Raw genomic sequence first — 9,323 nt, 5'->3', positions numbered from 1 at the left:
CTGACAGAAATCTTGTTAGTTAATGTGATAAACTTTGTCTCTGAGCAGCTTGTAGAAGTGAGAGCTACAGAAACATAGAACACAAAAGCCTCATCAATGGTGGAGATGTTACACAATGAAAAGCTTGTAGAATATACCTACACGGCAAACAGGAAATATTCCCTAGTTATTCAAACGAGAGGTGAGGAAATGATCTGATCTGTGATACTAACAGTGTGAGGACATGAGAGACATTTGTTTGACTGACGGCACGACATGACATTTTGCATCAAAAGATGCAAATAAGCAGAAATAATGAGGAACCTGCTGTTGGTGAAGGTGTTTTGTAATCACATAGTACAAAGTTCATAATACTCAGTGTGGAAGTCTATAGTCATCTTCTCAGGTTATTGACCCTGGGCTAAATGAAAAGAATATATCAACTTAGTACCTGTATTCCTGCTTTGTGATGGGATTTAACTAACAGAATTTCTCACGTTAGAACAAAACCTATGATGTTTGCAACACGAGCATCGAGGAACACAGAACATGAATTTATATGGAGTACCCACTGCAGTACTCACATACCACTGAGCTCCTTCAAAATAAAAATCAATTTGAAAATGTTTCTTAGTAAGAAAAAAAGGATATAATGTAGAAGGAAAAAAGACAATAGAACATTCGATCCACATGAGAAATAAATAGGATTTTTCCTTTTATTTGTTGAAAAACTGTTGTTATTCTTCATGTTTCTTCTTGATGTGTTTCTAAAGTGTTGCTGCACCTTGTTAGGATGACAAGGCCCCTGAGGAGGATGGGTGTGTTTCAGGAGAAAACAGGAAGCAAAGGGGATTGAAAGAAAAACCTCCAAAGAGGAAAATAGTGAGAGATGAAGAGCAAATCAAACCTGGTGAGACTGTGTGTGATGTGTAATTAATCAGATCCAAGTGAAGTGTTTTGTTGTATCTAACAGTCTTCTGGTGCCTGGCTCAGTACACCAGCATGGAGCAAAGCGGGTCCCCAGAATAAAAAACAAAAAAAAACTTGTTGGGGAACAAAAAGTAAAGTCCGAGCTGAAACACATTGAACTATGTACTTTGGTGAAATACGTACCTTTATTATGCGTGCATGTGTGCAGAAATGTGATATGAGAAATGAAATCCATTCAGTGGTTAGTGTGATCGCCGGGAACTGAATGGCAAATTTAATTTCTCGTACTGGGTTCATATTTTTGTAAATTTGGCTATGAAGGAGTGAGTGGCTCATCTGATATAAAACTCACCGTACAATACTGGATTACACCAGTGGATATATTTTACTGATGTTATACGTCAACATCCCATTAAAACATAATGTCATAAGGTAATAGATAGCTGCATCATTGTGTCCATCACATTTGGTCCTTCAGGGTCATTTCTGCCTTTGATAGTAAGTAAGTTGTTCTGTGGTTCTCAGCTCCAGCTCATGTAGAAGACTTCAGGACAAAGTGAGACTAGTGTCACTCTGCAGTGGAACAAAGTGAACAACAACATCAGCTTCATCCTCCAGTTTAATGGTACCGAGACAAACATCAGAGCACCAGATGGAGACGGACCAGTAACTCACACAGTCTCATGTCTCTCTGCTGCAACTGAGGACACATTCACTGTCTTCTCTGGGTTTGGGAGCGTCAGAAGCAGTGGAGTCAGCATTAATGCAGTCACTGGTAAGATGCTGTTTTCAGGAAGTTGTGGGAGTTTGATTGTGATCCTACATGTGTATAATGTAGTTCTTTGTACTACCAACGTAATTCTTGTGGCTCTTTGTCTCTGACTGTTTGGCCGCCCCTGCTCTATAAGAACAAGAAGAAAGTTCACCGCTCCAGCATCTTGCCGAACAACAACAACAACAACAAACGTTGGCACATCGACCAGCGTTTCTTCAGTTCTTCTGGGTTCTAATAGGAGGATGCAGGGGCCTTTACTCAGACGTCTCAGCTGCAACGCCACAAATGTTTGTTGTGGCTGGTCCTGCAGTGTTTACTGTCACGTGATGATGTCACATACCTGCGTCCTCATGCAGCCGTTCACAACCCCGACTCTCTGCGGTGGGACGGAGCAACAGAGTGGGTGTGGGTACGCTGTTTACCGTACCGTGCGGTACCGTGCAGTGGAAACGAGGCCTACGATGCCTCTTTACATGACTCAACAAAAAAGAGCTGGCTCAGTTCCAGTTAGTCCAGAACTCAGCCTCCAGACTTCTGACCAGCACCAACAGGAGGGCCCATCCCCCCCCCCTGTGTTAAGATCTCTTCACTGGCTCCCTGTTGAGTCTCGTGTTCAATATAAAATCTTGGTGCTAACTTTTCCAGCCCTACATGGTCCAGCTCCTCCTTACATTGCTGACCTCATAAAGCCCTACAGCTCGACTCGGACCTCGAGATCGTTCTGGGCAGAACCTAATAAAAGTTCCACGTACTTGCTTTAAAACCCGGGGAGACCCATCACTCCAAGCTGCCGCACCCCGACTTTGGAATGAACTCCCACTGGACCTGCGCTCCCTGGACTCAGCGGACATCTTTAAAAAGTGCCTAAAAACACATTTGTTTGCCAAAACATTCTAGTCTAATCGACCCACGCTGTCGACTGACGGCATTTGTTGTGTTTTTAAGATGTTTTTTCTCTCTTATCTGTTTTCATCTGTTTTTACTGTGAAGCACTTTGTGACTCCGTGTCTGTGAAAAGCCCTATAGAAATAAAATTTACTTACTTACGTACTTACTTATTTACATACTCTCAGGTGTGCAGCTCAGCTCCAGTGCAGGTCTTGTTGACTCCGCCCAGCACACAGACACACGAGGAAGAAGAAGAAACCCAGAATATAAAGCAGCAGAGCGACACTTTGTTCAGTCACAGCTGCTGAAAACTGATATGAGCCAAACCAGCCTTTAGTCACTGTCGGTGTTCCCAAGAGCTCCGGAGGTTCCAGAGACAATGGTGAGTCCAGTATATTTAGGTTATTATACTACTATACTATATTATTAAAAAGGTTATTTTTTAGATGAATATGAATTTTTTTATGACACGTTTCCTAATGTTCCATGTCAGATGTGGCGTGTACATGAATAATGTGATCAGGAATTAAGCTTTAAAATGAAAGAATACTTTATTTTTGCATCTTTTCAAAGGTTTACCTCATGGAGAGGGGACTGGTGCTTTTTGTTCTCACAGGTTGGTGCAATTTTAAATAGGCAATTACATCTGTAGCTCATGTTTCTAAAGTGTTGCTGCACCTTGTTAGGATGACAAGGCCCCTGCGGAGGATGGGTGTGTTTCAGGAGAAAACAGGAAGCAAAGGGGATGGAAAGAAAAACATCCAAACAGGAAAATAGTGACAGATGAAGAGCAAATCAAACGGAGCATACTCTTGATTAATACATTGTATATTCTGTTTTGCTTTAGGAGTGATCACCAATGTAGGTTCTGGCCAAACTCACTACAACTTTGTAAATACTCCTCTGAGCTGGACAAACGCTCAGCGTGTGTGCAGGGATGACTTCACTGATCTGGTCACTATTGAAAGTGCAGCTGACGTTGATGCAGTTGGAAACACAACTTCGAGCGATACTGGTGAGTCCTGAATACTTGCACCGTATTTGACACACACTGTTGTGGCGTCTTTCCTCCCAAAAATCTAAATTTAGAGTTGCACATTGAGGAGATTTTCGACTCGCAGAAAGTAAAAAACACTCACAGAGAGATTTTCCAGGTTTCCCAATAAAGATGCACTATTTATTTAAAAATATTCTCTGTCGTTTACTTTCTTAAATAATACAAATACTTAACATAAATTCTAGTTTGTACAGGCTTGTGTGCCTGCGGTAGACAAACGGTCACTCCCTCCTCCTTCCACACTCACAGCTTCACCTCCTCCTGATTCTAAGGAGGAAGGCCTGACGAGGAGGAGGAGAGATCCACACATTTCTAATGATCAAAATAACTAAAAAACAAACAAAAATAGGAAAACTTTAAATAGTATTTCTTATCATCACTTCAGTTTGCACCAATTTGACAAAGAACATTGATAGTCTCAAATGGCTCCAACACACACAGAATCATCCACAATGGAAAGTTTCAATTCTCTTGTTTTTGACCGAATCAACATCTTTTATTTGAGCAGGAAAAGCCTGGATTGGTCTTCATGATGACTTGCAAAACAGCTGGATGTGGTCCTTAAATGACAGCAGCTTCTATGGCGAGGGAGAGGCGACGTATAGAAATTGGTACAGTGGTGAGCCGAACAATTTGGATGGAAGAGAAAACTGTGGAGTACTTTGGAGGTCATACAATGGCAAATGGAATGACGGGTATTGCAGTGACAATCGTCAGTCTGTGTGCTTCAGTGGTGAGTTTTTTTAAAGAGTAACATTTTAAAAGCATTACTTTTTGACAAGAGCTTCCAGAAATGTCAATACTTCAAGCTGTGTGTAAATGTGTTGAATAAGTCACTGCCTTAGAAACTACTGTCAAATATTCAGCTTTTTCTTTTCTTTTGATTCACAGCAAATAGTAGAAGAACTCATTCTTTGTTCATTAAAGAAAAAAAAGTGTCTATATTTCCAGGTACATGGAATGGAAAAGCAACCTTTGTTAAGACTGAAACATTAAGCACTTGGACAGAAGCTCAGAGGTTCTGCAGAGAGAATTATGTCGATCTGGCCAGGTACCGTATGAACTCACTAATTTGTTCATTCCATCCATGAATCTGTGAATTTGCTTTACATACAGTACGATGCAGATCTGCTACTCTTCCCTCCACAGCATACGAAACGAGGCCGAAAATGAACTGGTCAAGAGAGTCGCAGATGACAACCATGTGTGGATTGGTCTGTATCGGCGAAAAGTTTGGTCTGATGGGAGTGACTCTCTATATGGAAACTGGGAGAACAACCAGCCCGACACTCGAGGCGAGACGTGCGTCGCTACATCACTGGAGTCAGGACTGTGGTCAGATGAACACTGCTCCATCCAACTGCCTTTTGTCTGTTACACAGCAAGTAATATATATGTTTTCTTTACTACTAAATACTGCATGCTTGTGGCGTTGAGATCCCACAATAAGACTTATTCCATCCTTGCAAATTCTTATTGCAAAAACAATGTTTTCATAAACTCCATTTACAAATATTTGAAAGAATCAGTGACTCATCTCTCGGCACGTCACTGGATTACAATGCAAATGTGATTTACATAAAACTGCTATGCAACAATAGTTTATATGTATGTTGTGTTAAATTGGTGCTTCTATAAACACAAGATACAAACATGTTTGGTCATTCTGTTTCACTTCTGCCACTGATAGTAAGTAAGTTGTTCTGTGGTTCTCAGCTCCAGCTCATGTAGAAGACTTCAGGTCAACAGGACAAAATGAGACCAGTGTCACTCTGCAGTGGAACAAAGTGAACAACAACATCAGCTTCATCCTCCAGTTTAATGGTACCGAGACAAACATCAGAGCACCAGATGGAGACGGACCAGTAACTCACACAGTCTCATCTCTCTCTGCTGCAACTGAGTACACATTCACTGTCTTCTCTGTGTTTGGGAGCTTCAGAAGCGGTGGAGTCAGCATTAATGCAGTCACTGGTAAGATGTCTTGACTCGTGTCATCAAACACTCAGATGGACGACATTAGAAAGTCAGATTCAGTTTAAGCGTTAAACTCTCACAATCGGACAAGGAGTCTATTTTGGTCCATTTGAGACTAATATCAATTACCTTTTTAGTATTAACCATCATTTATTTTAAATTATACTTTTGAAAAGTGCTCTTCAATTCCTAATATGGACATATTTTCTGTGTGTTTGTTTTGTTTTTTCTAACTTTTTTTCTTTTTAAATTCTGCTCATGGAGGAGGACAACTTGTCATCCCATTCTGTGAGCTATAAGTCTACTACTTCAAACTACTGGATCCAACTGGAGACGCACATGGAAGGATTTCAACCTTTTACATTCAAAGTCACTTTCCAGGGGAATTATATGATCTATAATAAATGCATTGCATCACTTTGTGTAATTAATGTCACTGCAATGGTGGCAGGGATGAGTTTTGATGAAGCTATTTCCACTTTTCTGTCATCGTTAAATCATTTCCATATTATTGCTCAGGGCTGTCCTCCCGTCCTGACTCTCTATATTGTTCACACAAGTTAAAAAAGGCGACATTATGCAGGGATGATGTCTGTTTGTCTCGTGGATTCTTGGATTTGTGATTTTGCTTTGCCCTTTTGATTTTGTTCTGTGGATTGTTGCACCTTTGCTTGGTGGTGGTGAAATTTGAGACAGCTTCCTTGAAAGGATTGACAAGTGCTTGGGTGTGATTATAGTGACATCTGCTGGGGTTTTGTATGTACTGCACGTGAGGGGAAGATTTGACCAGGGATCATAATTTCATGACTGTGACTGGTCTCATCCTTTCATCTTTCATTTCACTTCTTGATTTAAAATAAATAAATAGTTGTTTTCCAACCAAACTTGTGTCACTGTAGTAAATCACATTGAAGATCTTTATTTTCTAAAGAATAACTTGGACAGTCTTTCACTCTGGCCTCCACCTTTTCTCACTATGCTGCTCTGGCTATGTGAGAAAACCCACACATACACAGGGATAACTTGCAAACGGTGCACAGAGTCAGTGTGGAGGAATACTGCCAATGCTGATCCCCCAAAACAAACTTTTTTGTAGGTATCCTTTTTTTTTTTTTTAGCTTTTTATCTGTCAGTCATTCGTTTGTTTTCCACCATCGAAGAAATGCAGCGTTCCATCATTGCATGCCAAGGCCTGATTGCTTCATCAATAAAGAAATGACAGTATTTTCAACAGAAGTTACCAGTTTTGGTGCTTTCAATTCGCACCACAAGTCCTTTTGTTGGCAGTCTAACTAAAGAAAGACACATGAGTCAGGTTTCTTAAAGATTGATTATCAAACTATATTGAAGTGCGATAAGCAAGCAATATTCTCAATTTACAGAATTCTGGGTCTTGGTTCCTACTCTAAACCGAGCGACGGGAAGAAAGACGTGTCTGCCTAGGCGACATGTGTATTGATGCATTCATCTGCTCGCAGGCAGGGCATTCCAAATGGTGAGTCACGGGGTCACCACAGGGTTAGCTGAGGTTTGCAGGATGTCACGAAGCCAGCCTGGGGTCAAGGGGTACTTGAGGGAGGTCATCAAAAGGGACCAGTTGTGACGGGTTTCCTCTGATTGTAGTCTAGGTTTCGATCCCCCAACTCAAGATGTTGTTTCTCAGGCTTTGTCTCCTACAAACACTGAGATAACCACATGTTACAGGCCACGTCCTGCAACCATAAACTAGAGGTGTTTATCATTAGAGCTGACCTCAGCAGATTGTTAGTCATGCGCTTAGCAAATTTCCTCAGAGCAAGTTAGTATCTTTCACACAGTTTTTAAGCAGAGCAGCTATTTTAAGAATAGAATCTCTTAACACCAGGTAAAGTCGCTTTCGGAATGCTGTAGAATGAAAGAGCTTGCAAACTTTGTTCTTCAATTACAGTATTGATCATTTATACCCATATACAACCATAGAAGTCAAAAGCAAGGGAGGACAGAAAAAGAAAAAAGATGAAGCTATACGGCAATGAACAACTCCCCTCTTCTAGATCCTTATTCAGAGTTTAAATTAAATTCTAGTTTGTCATATGCAAATCACCAAACCTGTTTCCCCTGTACGAGGAAATTCTTCTTCTGCTGTTCACAGAGAATGCCAGCAGCAAAATAGCATGTAAAAGAAAACGCTGCAAAATAAGTCAATGACTGTCTACAATACATAAATAGAAAGTGGTGCAAGAATAGGTGAAGAAATGTTTATGTAGAAATAGAAAAACTAGAGTCAAAAGATGCAGCATGAAGCATGTCCAAGCAGTCTTGTGCCAAACGTGTTGTATGAGGCAGAAGGAAGAAGGATCTTCTCATTTTCACCGCTCAGAAAAATAAAGGGAAGACTGAAATAACACATCCGACGGACGTTCTCCTGAGGGACGTTCTCCTGAGGGACGTTCTCCTGAGGGACGTTCTCCTGAGGGACGTTCTCCTGGGGGATGTTCTCCTGAGGGACGTTCTCCTGAGGGATGTTCTCCTGGGGGATGTTCTCCTGAGGGATGTTCTCCTGAGGGACGTTCTCCTGAGGGATGTTCTCCTGGGGGATGTTCTCCTGAGGGACGTTCTCCTGAGGGATGTTCTCCTGGGGGATGTTCTCCTGAGGGATGTTCTCCTGGGGGATGTTCTCCTGAGGGACGTTCTCCTGAGGGACGTTCTCCTGAGGGAAGTTCTCCTGAGGGAAGTTCTCCTGGGGGATGTTCTCCTGAGGGATGTTCTCCTGAGGGATGTTCTCCTGGGGGATGTTCTCCTGAGGGACGTTCTCCTGAGGGATGTTCTCCTGGGGGATGTTCTCCTGAGGGATGTTCTCCTGAGGGACGTTCTCCTGAGGGATGTTCTCCTGGGGGATGTTCTCCTGAGGGACGTTCTCCTGAGGGATGTTCTCCTGGGGGATGTTCTCCTGAGGGATGTTCTCCTGGGGGATGTTCTCCTGAGGGACGTTCTCCTGAGGGACGTTCTCCTGAGGGAAGTTCTCCTGAGGGAAGTTCTCCTGGGGGATGTTCTCCTGAGGGATGTTCTCCTGAGGGATGTTCTCCTGAGGGACGTTCTCCTGAGGGACGTTCTCCTGGGGGACGTTCTCCTGAGGGATGTTCTCCTGAGGGACGTTCTCCTGAGGGATGTTCTCCTGGGGGATGTTCTCCTGAGGGATGTTCTCCTGAGGGACGTTCTCCTGAGGGATGTTCTCCTGAGGGATGTTCTCCTGAGGGATGTTCTCCTGAGGGACGTTCTCCTGAGGGACGTTCTCCTGGGGGATGTTCTCCTGAGGGACGTTCTCCTGGGGGATGTTCTCCTGAGGGATCCCCTCCCAGACTTGGATCAAAGCATCAGTGCATTCCTTTTTGTTTGTTGTTTTTTTCAGTTTTGTCATGACCATGTGTTAAATTAGGCTATTTTCATTTATTTTTATTTGTGCATGAGGGTGAATTTTCACTCTTTCACTTTAATAAAGTTGCCGGCCTGCATGCAATTCCTGTCATCACCATTGAAGTGTAGGGGCGCTAGTCTTAAACGTCATTAAATCATACATTCGCTCAATTTGAAACAGGGAAACCTGGTAAATGTCGGCTTTCGTATAAGAAAATAAGCTGGGGGACTCTGAGGAGCAGCAACAGAAGCTGATCCAGGTCTGTGGTGCTTCTGTCTGAAGGTAATATCGATTAACTGTAGTTGTCAAGTGTCTATATTTTT

At 42.4% G+C, this 9,323-nt stretch overlaps 1 protein-coding gene across 1 annotated transcript; it reads left to right on the top strand.

Moving 5' to 3' along the window:
• Positions 1-2,806: 2,806 nt before the first annotated feature.
• Positions 2,807-6,487, top strand: LOC308128415 (C-type mannose receptor 2-like). Its single transcript, XM_080494113.1, has 8 exons — positions 2,807-2,954; positions 3,146-3,188; positions 3,420-3,587; positions 4,138-4,362; positions 4,581-4,680; positions 4,779-5,014; positions 5,346-5,603; positions 5,871-6,487. The coding sequence occupies exons 1-8, from the start codon at positions 2,952-2,954 to the stop codon at positions 5,903-5,905; spliced, it is 1,068 nt and encodes a 355-aa protein (XP_080350239.1). The 5' UTR covers positions 2,807-2,951; the 3' UTR covers positions 5,906-6,487.
• Positions 6,488-9,323: the final 2,836 nt, after the last annotated feature.

This window comes from Lipophrys pholis (assembly GCF_963383615.2).
Source record: "Lipophrys pholis genome assembly, contig: SCAFFOLD_33, whole genome shotgun sequence".
NCBI classification, from domain to species: domain Eukaryota; kingdom Metazoa; phylum Chordata; class Actinopteri; order Blenniiformes; family Blenniidae; genus Lipophrys; species Lipophrys pholis.
The sequence above is the reverse complement of the archived record's forward strand: the minus strand, read 5'-3'. Positions and strand labels throughout refer to the sequence as shown.